The sequence below is a fragment of the Lissotriton vulgaris genome, chromosome 5 (assembly GCF_964263255.1).
Source record: "Lissotriton vulgaris chromosome 5, aLisVul1.2, whole genome shotgun sequence".
Classification (NCBI taxonomy): domain Eukaryota; kingdom Metazoa; phylum Chordata; class Amphibia; order Caudata; family Salamandridae; genus Lissotriton; species Lissotriton vulgaris.
The window spans coordinates 1,038,065,245-1,038,085,300 of NC_141693.1; the positions used below are offsets into that span (position 1 = coordinate 1,038,065,245).

The 20,056-nt window shown below is 41.3% G+C and overlaps 1 protein-coding gene across 1 annotated transcript; it reads left to right on the forward strand.

Moving 5' to 3' along the window:
* The first annotated feature begins 4,321 nt into the window (after positions 1-4,321).
* On the forward strand, positions 4,322-17,013 carry LOC147711954 (uncharacterized). The gene is made up of 2 exons (XM_086919569.1): positions 4,322-4,581; positions 16,107-17,013. Exons 1-2 carry the CDS (start codon positions 4,322-4,324, stop codon positions 17,011-17,013), a joined length of 1,167 nt encoding a protein of 388 aa, XP_086775695.1.
* The last annotated feature ends 3,043 nt before the right edge of the window (positions 17,014-20,056 follow it).

The following is a 20,056-nucleotide window of genomic DNA, read 5'->3' on the forward strand; positions in this document are numbered from 1 at the left end:
TTCTAATATATGCCAAAGGCAGAGATGGAAGCGGTCCAACCACTATTGTCCACTAGTTGAAAAAGCTATTAAACATGTGAATAAATCTGTTTCTGCCTTTCTGCCTTTCTGCCTTTCTCCGAGACTACCGAATGGGGTCCATTTACAACAATAATCTGCGTTTCAATATGCATGGCATCTATAGGAGAGATGGTGTACATTTTACAGATGAGGGGAACAGAGTGTTCCTCATAAACTTAAGACTCTGCATCGGTACTTACTTGTAGGTGCTAAAATCTCGCAATAAACACAACAGCTCTTTTTAGAGCCACACAACATATAAACAAACACACTTCATAAATATCTAAAATTATTTTTAGGTTTATTGCTTTCGTACGCTTACGTGACGACTTTCAACATTACAGCTGTACGTTGTCGGTACGCGTACAATAAATGTACCACCCCATGAGCAACACTATAGGTTCAGAATGTTTCTATCGTGCCCCCTTTCCTTATTTGTCAACTTTGATTTACTGTTTCCTTGTCACCCGGCTTCCGTGACAAAAAAGATGGCTTGCAACACTTCCTGGTTTGGAGTATTGACACTCAGCATGCAGGTCCTGCTCGTAATTGTACATATTTCTGTACGCGTACGCTGCGAGTTTTCTTAAAATAAAATAAAAATAGAGCCTAAACATGCATGTACGACCCCCTAACCATGTGTGATCGTCACCATGAAGCCATTAGCATGCATTTCGGGTCATATTATCAACAAAACGAGATGGATTATCGCCGCTTTATCGGCACTTTCCTGCTGATAAAAGCGAGGATAATGTGTCGCCTTTTGTCGATATCGCGTTTTTTTGAGAATATGGCCCGAAATCCGTTTTATTAATGTAATTGTTTAGTTACCTGCAATTATGCAGATTCCATTGTTTATCACCCCTCACCCTGCCCCTCCCATGCCCATCCTGCCCTTCGCAAGTCCCTGCATGGGCCGCGGCTGAAAGACGCACTTGCGATCTAGTCATTTACCACAGAGTTGTGTGGAATCGTTGCTGAGGCGCACGCTCACTAACCAATGCGCATTTCACCTAAGACGCTCCAGAGTTCAGACCCGTTTTCAATTGGTCCTTACACATTCCTGAAGAGAAATTGGAAATATTTCTGTGAGAGTTAAAGAACGTTATTTGACAAGTTAGTGAGTAAGTAAACTTACCTGACATTATAGACAATATTGAATGTACTCAGTCGATGTATTGTCTCTAACTTAAAAGAAGAAACGATAAAATTTGTGTAAGGAAGGTCTTAATGGAAAAGAACACATTGAGTTAGGAATAGTAGGAAGACTTTTGAATTAAGAAGGAACATTAATGAAAAACATAAGATATTGAAGGATTGAGAGAATAGATAACGAGCAACTGCATAAAGAAAAGTTAGTAGAAGAACACGAGCAAATTAATAACATAAAAATAAGCAATAAACTGAGAGGCCTAGGTTAATGAATGTTACGTAATTATAGTTGTATAATTTTGCAAAGGGTAAAACTCTACTAATAGAATGTTATTAGATAATAGTATTTATACAGTATTTTTTGTAGGCCAAAATAGGTGAAAACGGTAGTTCTGTATTATATATTACGGAAAGTGTTAAAATTAATTGTTTCTATTTTTACACAAGGAGCAAGAACATAAAGGAAAAAATATGGAAAGTGAACAGCCTCATACTCAGGAGATTTTGGATATGACTTTGAGTATAATTGAAGAACTAATTGTATCTGTCACAGGCAATGGGAGTGAAGAAGGAGAAATTAGTGCTGCAGACATGAATTGTGATTTTGAGGATGAAAGTTTTGATGGAGATTTTCTGCAAGTTGTAAATTATGTTGACATTTTAGTACAAATGAAATCAGAACCACCTGCTGACGAGGAAAATGATCTAAATGAGATATCTGATGAAGTTGCATTGGAATATCTGTTAAATTATGAGATGTTACAAGAATACATTTATTGTTGAAAAATAATAAAAGTTTGAGCACTATCTACTAATGTATTTATTGTACTAAAAGTGAAGCAGTATTAGATTCAGTTATATATTCTTTAAATGTTTGTATTGATTTAAAATATGCAAAGTGGGTTTGAGGGTATCGATTGCTTAAAATCCGTATGGAGTATACATGCAGTCTTGTATGCAGCTGCAAACTTGTGTTCTATGCTTTCAATTGCCCAGGCTGTAACCTTAGACTTCCTGCAAACACTGTGACACTGCTGTTTTAGTATTGTAGTGAGCCAGTCAGCAGTATGTTCTTTTTCATTGTACCGTGGTAAAAGAAGCTGTAATAAATTTAGTGAGGAACTTTTATTGCAGAAGTGTAATGATCTAGTCAGTATTTAGATACTCATGGATTAAAAGAGGTCTTAGTGCATAGGCTGTTTCAAAGGTCTATAGACTGTGCATGCACTGTTCTATGCACCAGCAAACCTATGTTTTATACGTTCAATTCCTCAATGTGTATCCTAATACTTCTAGCAAACATTCTCACACTACTGTTTCAATATTGTAGTGAGCCATTCAGCAGTATGTGTTTATCTGTATACTGTGGTACAACTGAGGCTGCTATAAATTCAATCAGGTTCTTTCATTGCAGTCTTGTAATCATCAGCTCACTATCTAAGTACTCATGCATTAAAATAGGCATTAGGGCATAGACTGCTTCAAAACCCTTATAGACGATGTATGCAGTCTTCTATGTACTTGCAAATTTGTGTTTTATATGTTCAATTTACTAGTTTGTATTGTTACACTTCCAGCAAACACTCTGTCACTGTTGTTTTAGTTTTGTAGTGACTCATTCATCCGTATGTAGTAATCCTATCACTACATTAAAACACTAATGGGCAGATATACAATAACTGGCATATCCCCAAGAATATGTCAGTTATTGTGCTACGTGACACAACCACCATGGATGCATCGTATATACAATGTGGTGTACCATGGGACAAAAATGGCACATATATGTGATGTATCTGTGCTGTAAAGGTGGTGCATTGTTTGAGTTATGTTGCAAGTGCAGCGCATCTCCAGCAATGCTCTGGGGGCCCTATTCTCAGACTGCTGTGTCAATCCTTACACCTGCTTCAAGGTAGTGTAGGGTTTTGACACAGCATGAGCTCAAAAGTGACAAAGTGAAATCTTGTAGATTTCAGTCAGCCACTTTTAGGAGGTGTTCCGGTGCCGGAACGCCCGCCCCCTATTTAGGAATGTCTCTTTCTGGTACCGGGATTTACAATGTGACGCACCTTCCAGATACGTCACATTCTAAATACCACATACCATGGTGCATCTTTTGCACCACCGCTTCATCATAAAAGTGATGCAACGGTGGTGTAAAAGAGGAACAAGGGTGTTGTAAATCTGCCTCTAACAAAGACTTACAAATTCACCCAGGCAGTTTCACTAGCAGTGTATTCTTTTGTGAATTTACTTTTGTTATTATTTTACATTAAAAATATGAAATGTAACTTTAAAAATAAAATATATATAAGTATTTATAATAAATATTTATGAAATTACTATAAAAAGAAAGAAATATAATAATTAGTACATTTTAAATTAGCATTTACAAAACCTTAGAAATTCACTGAAAAAACCATAAGTTTTAGGCACGTTATAGTTAAGAATTACCATTTAAAAAACCTTAGAAATTGACTGAAAAAACCATAGGTTTCAGGCATGTTATAGTTAGGATTTAGCATTTAAAAAACCTTAGAAATTCACTGAAAAAAACCATAGGTTTCAGGCATGTTATAGTTAGGACTTAGCATTTACAAAACCTTAGAAATTCACTGAAAAAACCATAGGTTTCACTTATGTTATACTTAGCTGGACATTTCTCTCATCCAAAACCATTGAAATTCCTCCGTTATAGTTAGTTCAGCTAACTATAACTCGCGCGCCCGCAATGCGCTACTGATGATGCCACATATTACATCACTCATGGCATGGTCAGTGAGATCACTCATGACATCACTGATGACATCTCAAATGACATCACTGATGACATCATCGTTGTGAAAGAGTGGCAGAACTCCTGTCAGCGTAATATAACCCTTGATACAGACATTCAAAAATAGTAACTAAAGTTTTCAAAAAATGGAGATACCGGGAGGAGCCAAGATGGCGACCTGAACGGACGCTCGATTCTCGGCTCCGCAAGCCTGTGTATTTTGCACTTATATCCTGATTTCTAATCCGGTCTTGCCCCGCAGCGGAACATCACTACGACTGCACTGACATTCCCGGTGCTCCGCCGAGGTCCCTACCTGCTGGATTCCTGAAGATGTCGTCGCATCGGGCGGGGTCCCCATGCCCGGGCGCTGAGATCAGTGCTGCTCCTGGCCGCCGTGGACCTCCAGACCGGCAGATGTTCGCTGAGTCCTGGAAGCGGGGATCCACTGTTTGGAAGCAACGTCGCTGGATGAGTCGAACTGATCAGCTTTGCAGCACCTGGCGCCCCAGCCCGCGTGATCTGTGTGAGAGGGTGCAGCGCTCCTTTGTTGTTATCGTCTCCCTGGCTGGGGCTGACCGGCGCCATCCGAAGTAAGTGGATCGCCCCAGGACTGCCCAGATTTGCACCGCCGCGGCAGTGCTTCTCCTCTTGCAACGCTCCGGAATCGAGAGGCACCTTGGCCCGATCCCGAACTCACCGAGACCGACTTAGCCCTCCTCCAGTACTGCTCCCCACCAGGCATCAAAATGGCGGCTGTCCTCCCTGCCCCGGAGACTGTCCTCTCACATCGCGCCAGCGACCCCCTGCTAGACACCAAATGGGACGTTGTGCAGCGCGCAGGGGCGCGCGTTGCGGAGCAGCACAGCTTGCAGACGGTGCCGACCCGCCGTGATATCTACATGGCACTGATTGAGCTTGGGGCGGAATTGCGAGCACTCACTAAGATGGTGGGAGACAACACTACATGGCGGACAGAGCGAGCCCGATCGGCCGCCTCTCAGCGATGTTCAGACTCGGCGTGGATGAGCACGGAGGGGGAAGTCGTGGGACCGAGCGCTGATATGGAGGTGAGGAATGCCAGCCTGCGCCGCTACTCCCTTGAATGGCAGTCCGGCATTGGTACCGGGGACACATTGTTGCAAACAACACTGGAATCTGAGACCTTGCCTGTGGAGAAGTTACTGTTCCCCCAACCTCCATTCACCCGGCAACTGTATCCCCCTGAGCTTGCTACTTTTCAAGTGCCCTCTTCCCAGCTATGGAAGGTATGTCCGTATGTGTATATGGGGGTGCTTCTCCTGTCTGCCTGTGATGCGGCTGCCGTCTGGGGACCTCCATCTTGTTCCCGTCTCCCGTTTCTTCATCGACTGTGGCCATTTTACATCCTGGTTCTTTATGGACTAGGCCCTCCTCGGTCTGTGTGCCCAGGGGGACTGTTGCGCTCTGGCCAGGGCTGAAGAACTCTGTTTGTAGATCGGGACTGACGGGCTACTGGGGACTCGGACTGGAGTATCTACGACAATGCTCTGGAGTGTGCACACCGCACTGTTCCACTCCGTCTCTACCGTAATTAAGACTGCTATTGTTTTACTATCTCACGGAGTGGGGAGAGTCTGCACGGCGGGTATGACCGGGAAGGATAATGTTGGGCCCTCCCCCGACTCTCTAGTCTATCCTGCCATGTTGTTTCTTGTTTTCAGAGGGGGCGAGCTCTCTCCAGGAATTCCATTCGGGGACGTACCCGGGATCGGGCCAGGGCTACATTGCTCTTCTTTGATATTGGTTTATGGGCTGGTTGAGCTGAGATTAACACTGTCCGGGCATGAGACTGCCTTTTGTCTGACCTATTCGCAGATTTGGATTTGAATTTCCCCACCTGCAGTTCCGCTTGCTACCACAGTTTTGCAGATGATACTTTTGGGGGGGGGATGCTTACGGGGCCGGTGGAGACCGGGAATATGTTTAATTTGGCTCCTCCCTCCTCTTCGGGGAGTTGGGGAGTGGGATGTCTTCTCTCACTCTCTCTATTCTCTTTCCCACTTGGGGGTTCTCTTGGGGCGACAGGCATGCCTATTGGGGGGGGGGGGGGGCCGTGGCCTTCCGCTGGTATGCAGGGTGGGGGGATGGGATGTGTTTTATGTTTTCTCTTTGTTTCTATGGCCCTCTTTCTCTTTTTCTCTTCTTCTTTCCTTTTCCTCTACGTTTCCTCGCTTCTTTGGGGTCGGGGTTCACTGTCCTTTGATTGATGATAGCTATCCTGGTCGTATATTAGCTTCTACTCTCTTCGTAGTGTTGTAATTTGTACTCGACAAAATTATAAAATTAAACCTTTTTCTATCCTTATACTGTGGTTCGCGGCTCCACATGATACTTTTCGCCTAGAGACGGCTTTAACAGCGTTCTGTCCTACTGGTTTCTTTTTATCCTTTTCTCGTATGTCATAGCGGCCGGCCCTGCGGGGTTGTAGGCAGACGCTGTGTATTGTGTATTTTATAAATAAAGGTTTAAAAAAAAAAAAAAAAAATGGAGATACCAATTTCAGTTACAACAACCTATTCAGTAATTCCTAAATCTACATACATATCCAGTCATTCACTAACAGTTATATATAGTCACTCATACATGTACTGACTCATCATATGTTCTCATACACCTATACATCCTATTACACACTGACACTCATCCATAGAGTTACTCACACACGTACTCACACATGCAAATACACTTTCAAACATCCATTTGCTTGCATACATAGCTATACATACACCACTACACTTATTTATACAGAAATATCCACATACTAACTCTCTTAAACAATCACTTATAGAAACACATACTTATTTATACAGGAAGTCTTCCAAACTTTCCCTCTCATATATACTCATGTATATACATACACACACTCATTTACTGATACAGTCCTGCACACATCTTGTCTTCAAAACACATACAAACAGTGAGTCAGTCATTCATGCATCTATGCGCTAAGTAATACCCTCCACCGAACCATACAGACACTCATACTGATACTCAAAAATCAACTAATAGCCCATATAGACACTCATATAGCTACTCACCAACACATGCAGCCACTTATACACAAAGTGAGACACTGATACAGATATTTATATATTTAAGCGTTACTCGTTAATACATGTATTCAGTAAGATACACTTAATAAGTCAGTTATACAATCATTTTTACAAAAAAAATCCATTTAGACACTTATTTACCCATTCATGCTTCCATCAACCTTTAGATATCCATATGTAAAAAATATGTATTTTTCAGAAAGACACACATTCACTGGATGATGTCAACAGTGATGTTATCAGTGATGTCATTTGAGATGTCATCAGTGATGTCATCAGTGATGTCATTTGAGATGTCATCAGTGATGTCATGAGTGATGTCACTGACCATGTCATGAGTGATGTAATATGTGACATCATCAGTAATGCAATGTGGGTTGCGCGAGTTATAGTTAGCTAAACTAACTATAACAGAGGAATTTCAATGGTTTTGTATGAGAGAAATGTCCAGCTAATTATAACATAGGTGAAACCTATGGTTTTTTCAGTGAATTTCTAAGGTTTTTTAAATGCTAAGTCCTAACTATAACATGCCAGAAACCTATGTTTTTTTCAGTGAATATATATATATATATGTAAAATTCACCACTATTATTAAAATATATATTTTACTTTATATTGAATTCTCATTTCAAATTGACTACTTTAAAAACGTTATATTACCTACTGGCAGTCGCCAGTAGGTAGGTATAGTTAGGACCTATTTTCCATAGGAAATCCGCAACATTCTATTTGGAATGACTTTGGCACCGGTTGACGAATCTTTGCGAAATTTTCAAAACTGGTGGGGCGCTCCGGTCCGCTCCTATCCTGAAAGTCTTGGGGTGATTCGTGAAGCGGGGTATGAGAAAAACGGGGATCTGAAAACATGTTTTCTCCACGCAGTTTTTGATAGGTACCGTACGGCTGAACGGAATTACACCAAATTTGGCAAAGTTGTAGTCCTTGGTTCAGACTTGTGCCTTTTACTTATATGGTGTAAATCTGTTCAGTAGTTCCTGAGAAAATTACAATTAAAAGTACAGGTATATCTATGGCCTCGGTGGATCCGCACATCTTGCCCGGATTATAAGCGCACTGTCCCGATCACATGCTGAATGCTGATTGGCTGTCAAGTGGTTGTCAACATTCGAAACCAGGAAGTGTTGGCAGCCATGTTGTGCTTCGGTAGAAGCGAGGATTTAGAAATTAGTGGAACAAGTGTTTAAAATGTATAAAGGGGGCAGGTAAGAAATATTTTGACCCTCTAGACCTGATTAGGGGGTCCCACAAGGACCCCTAGGGCCCAAAAAAGATCATTGTACTTTTTTTAAACTGAGAAATGTGCACTGGGTGCATGGATCTGCCGTAAAAAAAATAGAAACTAAGCACAGGCTCCTGTTCTTGTTTAAAAATTAGCTACCTGGGAAGGAGAAATCCCGGGGTCTAAAATATTGCATTTGAAGCAGGGGCCGAGAAAAAAGGCGGGTCCCAAAACTTGTTTTCCCCATGCAATTTTTCAAAGGAACTGTTCATCACGGCTACAGCCCGAACGGCTAAGCGGAATTTCACCAAATTTAGCAAAGTGGTAGTCCTTTGTTCAGACTCGTGCTTTTTGCTTAATGGTGTAAATCCGTTTAGTAGTTCTAGAGAAAATTACAATTAAAAATACATATATATCTATGACCTCGGTGGATCAGCGCATCTTGCGTGCACTCTAAGCGCACCATCCCGATCACGCGGTGAATGCTAATTGGCTGTCAAGTGGTTTTTAATATTGCAAATTAGAAATTGTTGGCAGCCGTTTTGTGCCTCGGTAGAAGCGAGGATCTAGAAAATAGTGGGACAAGTGTTAAAAATGTATAAAGGGGGCAGGTATGAAATATTTTGATTATCTAGACCTGCTTAGGGGGTTCCAAGAAACATTATTGTTTCGGGGGAAAAAACTGAGAAATGTGCGTTGGGTGCATGGATCCGCCGTAATAAAAATTAAAATGAAGCAGGGGCTCCTGTGCTTGTTTAAAAATTAGCTACATTGGGAGGGCCAAATCCCGGGGTCTAAAATATTACATTTCATGGTGTTCCAGAGGGTAAACATCCTTTACCACGCGGATTTTACTATGCGTGGCCTTTACAACGCGTCCATTACAACGCAAGTCGTTACCACGACTTGAGCTGGAGGGCGCTAAAGGATTAAAAATAGTAAATTTACTATCCCAACACCTTCCCTAGGGTCCACGGGGACTGGTGTTAGAATAGTAAATGATACTATTCGAAATCCGCGCCCCCAACGCAAGTCGTGGTAACGACTTGCGTTGTAAGGGACGCGGTGTAAAGGGATGCGTTGTGACGGTACGCGTTGTACCTTCATACATCCGTTCCAGAGGGGCCCTGTAGCCCAGGGACCGTCACTCCTCGGTGCTACAAAATAAATGGGTGAGGGAGCTCAAAGATCTGTCTAAGCCCCGGGAATTACCACCCTCTGGGTCTTTTTATATTTTGAGAGGGGGGCTGCGTGGTCTCCATTCTGGAGCAGTCGAAAGCCTTGGGAAACACCACCGGACAGGAGCGACTCCTGCTGTGTCTCGGGGTGTCTACCCCCGGGACACAGCTGTTTGCTATGGCAGGGCGAGAGTCGAGGTTCCGTTTGTGTCATAGCAAGCTTGAGTGCATAGTAACAAGTGCCATTTTGCCGCAATTTAAAAAAAAAGCCAAAAATGCGGTGAAAATTATATCGCCCTATTTACTAGGTGACGCTAAGATGCATTAATGCATGTTAGCAGCCGGTTTGCTAAGGGCTCACCTCGTATCTCCAATGAGTTGCAATGTAGGTGTTCTCAGTGGCAAGGTAGATGTTTCTATGAGAATATAAAAAGAAAGAGGAAGGTATGACAACAGCATTATATTTACGAGGCGGCCCTGGATTGGAGGACCGATAGGAAAACTCTCGCTAATTGCAGTTTATGTCGGATCCTAACATCTGTTCTGAAGTAGACTGAAGCATGTTTAATATGCAAGGTGGATTGATATGTTGAGTCCACAGTCTTATATTAATAAGCTTTTCACTTGCGAGCATAAGTTATCGCTCTATTTCTTGCGATATTTGGGGCATATTTACAAGGACAGCGTTACAATGATTGTCGCTTTAGCGTTAGGAAAGTGTCGTTAAAGCGGCCATAATGGATAAATAATAGGCTTTTGAGAATTTGTGAGAATTCCAATAGAAGCCCAGGTTTACACCAGAACATGTTAACGCTGTCCTTGATAATATGCCCCCAAGTTTGCTATGGCAGGGCGAGAACCTCGGCTCTCACTCTTGAATAGGAAACAGCAATGTTGAAAAACTCTTCAGGTAAGATAACAAAGGATTTTGAAGTCCATTATCGCCGTTTTAGTTGTAGCTTGATGCCGTTAAAGCGGCAACAATTTTAACGCCATCCTTGTAAATATGCCCATAAGGTTTGTAATGTCCACAATCCCGTCTCCCCTGGAAATAGGTACGAAGTGTTTAGTGAAGTGCATTGTGAATCGTAAAGCAACACTGTCTAATTGTGATCAATAAAGAATTCGAAGAGTTGTGTACTTCTTTTGCTTGTAATGTGCATAGGGGCAGATTTACAAGTCCCTTGCACCACTATTGCATCGCTTTTAACATGGGAAAAGTGACGCGATAGTGGTGCAAGGGCTTGTAAATCTGCTACACAGTGTTCTGTCTTAGTTGGCTTTCCTAGGTAAATATAACAGTTTCTGTACAGCCACTACCTTTCAACCATACCCACAAACTGCTTACTGCCTGTTACCATAGTAACAGTTCATGGAACACTTAAGTGAGCACACAGGTTAGAAGTTCACCACACAATGTTGCTAATCCAACCAGTTACTGTGCTGGAGTTTTTAATATTTTCCATAGGAACCGTTAATGGCAGCTACAGAGTCTGGTAAAGAGTTAGCCACAGTATTATACTTCTAGTTATAAACATCATTTCTATTTTTAATTGTTTAATGTTTTCAAGCATATGATTATCACACTAAGTAATAGTGAAATGTTGTCAGAAAAAGAAGACGTATATACTTTTTAAATTAACTTTTATTAAAACAATAATAAATAACTGGAAATGTAACTTTATGATAACAATATAAAATGTGAAATGGACTCAAATGGAAGTAGGGTAGGTAACCTGCAAAACAAAAATAAAAATAAGTCTTTAAAATTAGATCGATGTGACTGAATGAAGTCAAAGATCACAAATTAATTTGCACGTCTACAGTGTGCCTGATACATTCCACCTCTTTTATAGGCCCGCGTTGAAGAGGTATCTGTACGGAAGTGCCTACTGCATCAGATTTACAGTATGGACCAACAGGTCTTTAAAATGATTCAGAGATGAGACAGAATTAGGTGAGAGATCACGTCATTATGTAGGACAATATTCTTTTATTTCGAACGCATTTAATCAGAGGCATTGTGTATCTGGCCGCTCTGCATACCTTGTGTATACACTGTGACGAACAGAGTTCACAACTTGAACTCAGCTTTGGTTCTACACTGCAGACTGTAATTAATACAGCCTTGATGTTTTTATCGGCAGAGTGGACAGCAGTGTCAAAAACTTTAAAAGAGAAAGAGAAACAATGTGAGAGAGAGTGAGAGAGAGAAAGAGAAAAAAAACTACATTAAAAGTGTGAGAGAGAGAAAGTAATAGATGGAGCAGTTAATACTGGAGAAAATCTACGTAGCTCATCTTTTTGCCTCCTTTGTGTGTCCAAGCACCTGCCGGTTCATAGTGCACCCTCAAGTTTAGTGATCTGAAAGATAGTATAGAGTTAGTAATAGCATAGTACATACAATTACACAAGTATATTTTTGCTTTATGTCTTTGTACACTCAGGATACTGTATTTCATCAACTTACACTGCAAGGAGGTGTCTGTGTGCTGTTTTTCTTCCAAAGTACTATACCCCATGCACTTCCACTGCATAGCAGTGAGTTCTCATTACTGCGTACCCAGATTGTTGCACCCCATTGACTCCCAGAGTCCGGAGGCGAGTGATTTTTCTTGTGCACTCCTAAGCAGTCAAGATGATGCACACTACTCACTCTCTCCGCCCACAGATGACTTGTCGTTGCTTCGGAAACAAGCTTCTTTGCTCACCTTGTTCCACTGGCGTGATTCAAAGAGGGTGCATCACGTGTCGAAGCAGCCTTCTCAGACGTTGTTAAGATGGCCACGCATCATCGCAGAATCCTCGAACGTTGAGCTTTGGAGGTGTTGGGGATGCCTATTTGCGAAACACAACCTGTATGATAAAAAAGAAGTTAACATTCTGCGTCATTTCTTTAACAAAGGAGAGAGGAAGTGAAAGAGTGACTGAAAAGAATAATCGCAGCTCACCTTTCTGTCACCGGTGTGTCTTTCACCATGTGTTGGGATATAATGCACCCTGAAGCTCTACATCTAAAAGATAGTAAAAGAAAGATGTTATAATTGGTAATTGTTACTAGATTAATGTGGAGTAGAATTACATTGCCCTTTCACACACCTTCCCTCCCACATTTAAAAAACAACTATTTGTACAGTTCTAATTTGTTTAATAGGCTTCGATTTTTGAAAAATTACTATAGTAGTAATGTTTTTATCCGGTTGTGAAAGCAAGTGGTGCGGAGTGATACAGGTGGTTTTGATCTTCACAAGCGTCTGACATTTGACCGATTATAAAAACATTCCTGCTATTGGAAAAAAAAATACAAATGCAATAAGATACGGTGTATAGGACTGCGTATGCCTAAATCGCTGCGTCGCCTTTTTGTATCCAGTCTGCTGCACCCCATAAACTCCCTCTGCTGCGCACCCAAGCCTCATCTCTCACCTTGTCGTGGACAGGGTCCCTTCTACATCATGCAGTCCCGGTCTGCCACCAAGAACAACTAGATCTGGAAGTAAGAAATCACTACAATGGAAATCTGGGTCATTTATGTACCATTGTTGTGTTTTCCTGGAAGCGTAAGTGGAGTGGGCTGGACTGACGTATGCCAGTGCTGCGCGAGGCTGTGAGCGATGACTCCGGAGCTATGAGCGTGGTTCCGTCGTGTGCTATATGAAAAATCTACTGATTTGGGTATCCGTGTTGTAGTACTGCTGTCACCCGGGTCTTACACCCAAATGTGTCATTATGTCTGTGAAGTCCCACAATATGGCTAACATGGAAGGTACGGGGTATCACTGACCCTTTATTCATCCATAGTTGCACACATAAAAGATGGTGGACATGAGGTATTTCTGCGAATATGAATGTTTGTTGTACATTCAGTGGAGTGTTGTAGCTGTAGTAATAGAGGGCTGTGAAAGGTTTAGCTTGCAGTTTTTGGCACATGAAGGACAGATAACATATATACGTGTGTGGTCATTCAGGTATACTGTCGAACTTGGTGCTGGAAATCATTGTTCGGGGCTCGGAGTCGCGTCCACATCCTGTTATTGTAGAGTAATGACGTAATCAACGAATGCCTGAAAATGTACTGTAGATACGGCGCTCATGTAAATTGTTGATATAGTTTTAGGGCGACTTCGCGCTATATAAATATGCTAAAAAAAAAAAAAGAAATAGTGCACATTTATAAATTGACTATACACTTTCTTTGCAGTATTGTAATGATCCACTTTGTACGTTTGTATTTGTAGAATGAGCGAGAGAAAGTTATATAATCAAAGTTTTTGTTATTGGCAGAGGTAAGATGGCTGCATATGCTATTTACTGCACAATATAATGTGGTAGGGCGTAGGAGCAGCATTTTACAAACATAATAAGTATACAGACACTGATAGACAGTTGAAGTGGGTACGGGCACGTGTGCTCGACTCCATTTTATTACGTTGCTGTTGGTAACAAGTGGAATAGTAATCATGATATCATACACAGATATTCAATCATAAACGGTTTATGACGTCTGCTGTACAAAGGTAGGAGCACTATATGTGAAATTATACACAGAAGATTCTATTGTAAAGTGTTCATGAGTTGTGGTACACTGAGGTAGGAGCCTGCGATGATGCATGGTTCAGGCAGGATCCACTGGTAAGAATGTCTTTTGGCATCTGAATTTTGCCTTAATAAGGCCACGTGGCGATTATGTATGGTGCACTGAATTAGTGGTACGTCTGGTGCTCAGCGTGTGCTCACCCTGCGATGATGCGTGGTTCTAGAGGTCTGTACTCAAAGCATTGAATGCTGCATACTGGACTGCATGAACTTTGAGGGGGAAAAAACTCCCATCAATGGTTATCAATTGCTCTGCAAACTAGGTCTACTGATTGCTCCCCATAACAAATTAAACAATTGCATTTCACGCAGTGCATTCTAACTTTCTCAAAATGGGGACGTATGTCTGGTGGTGATGTTGACAATGATGCCCCAGTGGTACTTGGTATTGCCGGTGGTGGAGGCTCATTTTGGCACTGTGTTCTACATTCTTATGAACAAAATTCACAGGATGAAGGGATTAAAGGAGCTTGTGCACACTACCTGTACCACAGAAGTATTTCTTGTCTGTGCCTTAAATAAATGAAGGCTAAATTCCCTACTGTCTGTAGTGTAGATACAAAGCTGAATTCAAGTTGTGAATCCTACTGTCCGCAGTGTACATCGAAGCCACTAGTCAGCACAGTCATAGAAGAATGCTTTTTTCACTTATTTTAACAAAATCTGAATACATACAGTATAATTGTCTCTGCATTAAGTAAATCAAGTCTGAATTCTCTACTGTCTATAGTGTAGATGCAAAGCTGAATTCAAGTTGTAAACCCTGCTGTCCGCAGTGTAGATCTTAGGGTGGACTGCATCATCTGTAATTATGATTGAAATGAAAGATAGAACATGTATAGAATACAGTATTGATGTCAGTGATGTCATCAGTGATGTCACTGACCATGTCATGAATGATGTAAAATGTACAACTAACTATAACGGAGGAATTTTAATGGTTTTGTATGAGTGAAATTTCCAGCTAACTATAACACCCCAGAAACCTATGTTTTTTCCAATGAATTTCTAAGGTTTTTTAAATGAAAAAATATATATATATCCATACTAATATAATAAAGAGAGAGCCCAAACCTTTGAGGCGGGTAATCTCAGGAACCACAGCACCAATCACAACACCCAATACAGCGTTGGAAAGGGCAGTTGCAGCAGAAGGACATAGGCTATGCAGACACCCACCATATACATTTAAAAGGTAAAAGAACCATGCCAGCAAAGTAGACCCTTGTGGGTGTGTCTGCGTTGTGCTGTGGGCGTGTGCTGGGGGCGTGGCAAATGCTGGGAGCGTGTGGTACGTTTCGCCCTTCATGCCATGTCTCATATCGTGTGCTAATCGCTACTTGTTGGTAATATGCCCCCTGATTTTGTCAATGAATTTCTAAGGTTTTTTAAATGATAATTCCTAACTAACCTGACTGAAACCTATGGTATTTTCAGTGAGTATATATATATATATAAATATATGTATTGCTCCAGCTTCGATCCCCAGTGACGGGAAAAGAACGGGCCACACTCAAGAGAGTATCTTTCAGCAAAGGTTTATTCGTGCATCAAATTCAACACAGGACGCGTTTTGACATTGCATGCCTTCTTCCGCTGTGCCAAAATACATTTGAAAGCTTCGCCATTTTAAACGAACACCATAAGTGTTCCTGGCACATAGAGATCAGCAACATAAACAGAACACTTTCGCCAAAGTGGATATTTACAAAGTGAGCACCATTTAAAAATGTGTTGACTTCAAATTACGGTCTCTATTCTACGGTTTGGTGTGCACATTATCAAAATAAAACTATCATTAATTACCATTTTCAAAAAGCAAGATTTATGAGCGCTTATAATTCATTTAAAAGTTATATTCCAATCCTGAATTTCATACCATTCAAACACAATTAATCATAGTTCATTATATATATATATATATATATATATATATATATATATATATATATATATATATATATATATATATATATATATACACACACACAAACATATCCTAGTAGGAACCAACGGCGGTATGAAGCAGCAAGCCGCATGTTTACCGACCTTGACTCACCCATAACCAGCAATACCTCTGAGAATGTTAATCAGAGGAACATTGGCCCAAATAAACAGAACCTTTGGAATGCCTTGTGGAAATTACTGGTGACAGAACAAAGTAAATGGTGGGAAGCCACCACACTACAAAAATATATTGAAGTGGACAGAATACCGAGGGGGTTGCGGATCTACACCACGCCGACACTCGCAGACCCTGATCCAGATATGGTGGAAGAATGGGCGGGGAACAGTCACGAATGTTCTATGAGAATGCTCAAAATTCTCGTGAAATATGCAAATAAACATTGTGAAAAATTGGCTTTAGAGATCGAGGCCATTACTACTCAGCTAAAAAGTCTTTACGAGAATGAAAAAGACTTTGATAGTGAAATGGCAAAGTTTGAAATTAAGCTTGAAAAACTAGAAAAAGAAATACGTGACAAGAAAGAAAGTAAATTCATACGAGACCGCAATGACTACGAGCGCGGCCAAGTTTTGACCTTTGCCAAAAGATACGATCATTTACGATCAGTCACCACACAGGAGTCTACACCATCTCCTTCTTCCAATGGAACTAATGTTACAAATACAAGGGATCCCAATGATTTAAGGGAACAAGCCGCTGCCCCAGCTGGGCCGAGCACACTTACGGCACAGAATCCGGAGCTCATGAGCCCAAAAGAGAAGATTTTAATGGAGTTCGCTATGGTAGCCCAGGGAAGACTAACTGGGCAAAACAAACCAACCGGAGGAGGAAAAGGACGAGGTCAAGGCGGGAAAGGCATCGGAGGAAACAACGTGAACATGAACACCAGCAACATATCGAGCCCAGTGGGATCCAGGACAAGGGGCCAGAGGAGAGGAAAATAATGGAGTCTAATACAATAATCAACTTATCTACCAGGGAGCTGAACACGGCTGAGAGAGAGGTACTGTCCTTAGGATTATCCTTTTGCCCCACCTCCTCCTTTGACTATACCCAAAGTCGTATTGATCTCTTTTATTTTACTCGTAAGTTGCGCTTAAAGAAGTGGCATGCTACGAAACTTACCACTGAGACCCGCGAGTCTGTGCAAGTGCCCACCAGTATCACAGGTGAAGATGTGGAAACGCTGCATCTACTCCATGAACTGGAGGGAGACTTGGACACGCTTGATAATCCTATGCTCAATTTGATACACGATGATGTGGATATTGGTTTGAATTTTCAAAGCGGTTTTAGACCGAAATCTGTATTTTTACCGCAAATTGCTAACGAATCCATTGATATCTTCGAGAAAGCACTGGTTAAAGAATTTGAAAGATTGTCTAGGCTGAATAACCATGTGAAACATAATTTAACTAAAGCACAATGTGAGGCTATCAAATCTTTGTGCAACGACAAAAAAATCGTAATCAAGAAATCTGACAAAGGGGGAAATATGGTGGTGTTACCCCGTGATATGTATATCAATGAAGGCTTATCTCAGTTAAGTGATTGCACGAAGTACGAGAAAAGCAATAGGGCAACCTATCTCACCTGTGTTTCTAAATACACGGAACAACTCAATGCCTGGAGAGAGAGTAAGCTCATTAGTAGAGAGGAATTTAATTTCATTCTTAATAGACACCCTAAAATACCCGCTCTCTACCTCCTACCCAAAGTTCACAAAAGTATGACTGATCCCCCTGGGAGACCCATTGTATCATCTAGGGGCAGTTGTTGGGAAAACACCTCAAGATATGTGGACTTCTTTTTACAACCTCTGGTGCTGAACTTACCCTCATACCTTAGAGACTCAGGCCATTTCTTACAGAAAATTAACAACATGCCCTGGGACCGTAAGTGGCTATTTATGACCCTTGATGTGAATAGCCTTTATACTTGTATTCCCCACCAAGGCATTGAGGCATGCAGACACTTTCTCAGAACGCGGTCTATCTCCTACCTTCTCCATACTGAGATGATTCTTGATATGGCATACACATGTCTTACTAAGAATTTTTTCCTCTTCAATGAGACCGTCTACCATCAGCTACTGGGCACGGCGATGGGGACTTGTTTTGCGCCCAGTTTTGCCTGTCTTTACCTGGGACTGTGGGAAGAGAAGGTGGTCTACCAGTCCCCGGTGTTTTCAACCAAAATTGCTTGTTGGCTACGCTATATAGACGATATTTTTATTGTCTGGAGCGGGAGCCAACAAGAGGCATTGGATTTTGTTAAAGATCTGAATTTCAATGACTTCAATTTAAGCTTTACTTGCCATACGAATCCCACAGTCATTGAATTCTTGGATGTCAAGGTTGAGAGTAAGAATAACATTCTCACCACGACCTTATTCCGCAAATGTACAGCTGGGAACAGCTTACTTCACGCCTCGAGCTGTCATCTGACCAACCTTATTAATTCTATCCCTGTAGGAGAATTCTTTAGAGCCAAACGGAATTGCTCTAATGAAATAGACTACAACAGGGAAACGACCCTCATGAGTGAAAGGTTTAAAGAACGAGGGTATGGTCGAAAATGTATAGCCAGGGCTCTGGCTAAGGTAAAAGAAAGAGACAGAATAAGCCTTCTCAGCCCTAAAGAAATAGAAAGTCAACCTAACCAAGGGGTAATAAGTAGATTTATTACCGATTACCACTGTGACTCCAGGGGAGTGAGGAAAGCTTTGAGCAAATACTGGAATATTTTAAAACTAGACAAGGACCTAGCCCCAGCAATCTCTGAGCATCCCCAACTTACCTTCAGAAGACCTAAATCCCTGAAAGACCTTCTCTGTTCAACTCTTTTACCCAAAACTGTTAAACAGAGGAACCCGGTACAAGGTTTTTACATTTGTGGCAGGTGCAAAGCCTGTCGCAACAGCAAAAACATTAAAGAAATACAACTGTCCAAAGATTCCAGCAAATTCAAAATTACCAAGCATGTAACATGTCTTACCGATCATGTTATATACGCATTGAAATGCCCCTGCCAGTTACATTACATTGGCAGTTCCAAACACCAGGCTAAGAAAAGAGTGCTCGAACACATGCGAGCCATAACCAATGGAGATAAGCAATACCCCATTGCGAGGCATTTCGCAACGCACCATAAAGGCAATGCGAATTTGCTCTCATTTTGTGTTCTGGAGACAGTTCCTGTAAGGGAAAGAGGGGGAGACCGTATCAAGGAGATGAGGAGACTTGAATCAAGGCTTATTATCAAATATAGAACTACCCAACCGAATGGCCATAATTTACATGAGGAACTGAGTGTACATCTTGGTTAATATGCTGGTTTGTCTGTGTATATATTGCCGTTTTTTAACTAATACTGTTTTCTTTATCACTTTATTACTTATATTACAGTCACTGATTGCATATCTCTCATTTTCTGGTTTACAGAGTTGCCTGGTGATCATATTTGGGAATCTGCCCGATTATTAAGAGCCTCAGATGAGCTTGAAATGTATGAATGGACTACGCTGCAATTATGAAATTATGGAACAATTTGCTTTTGCCCACTGGGGCGTAACTAAAGTAATACGGTCAAGGTACCATACGCTCAAAGACGTTTCGATAGTATGAATGAATGAATTCAAAACTGTCACGGTGCCCACTAGGGCTGAATACAAGCCGATTTTGGATGACAATCACTATCCTTATGCTTCTAGCACTTACTTGTATGCATTGGTGATTTACTAATAACCTTGCATTCGGACAGTCTTGGTACGTTCTTTTGTGAGGGAATGCTAAAGAACTAATACGGTGCCCACTGGGGCTTTATGATTTATACTGATGTGAGTCACTGTATCAAAATTTGAGCTAAGACCGCAAACCAGCAACTTTTATCTTTGTTGTTTTTTGCACTTATCTCATGCATCGCCTTCTCACTTCACTTACTTTTATGCAATCCATGTTTCATATGTACTGCTGCTTTAATGTGTCC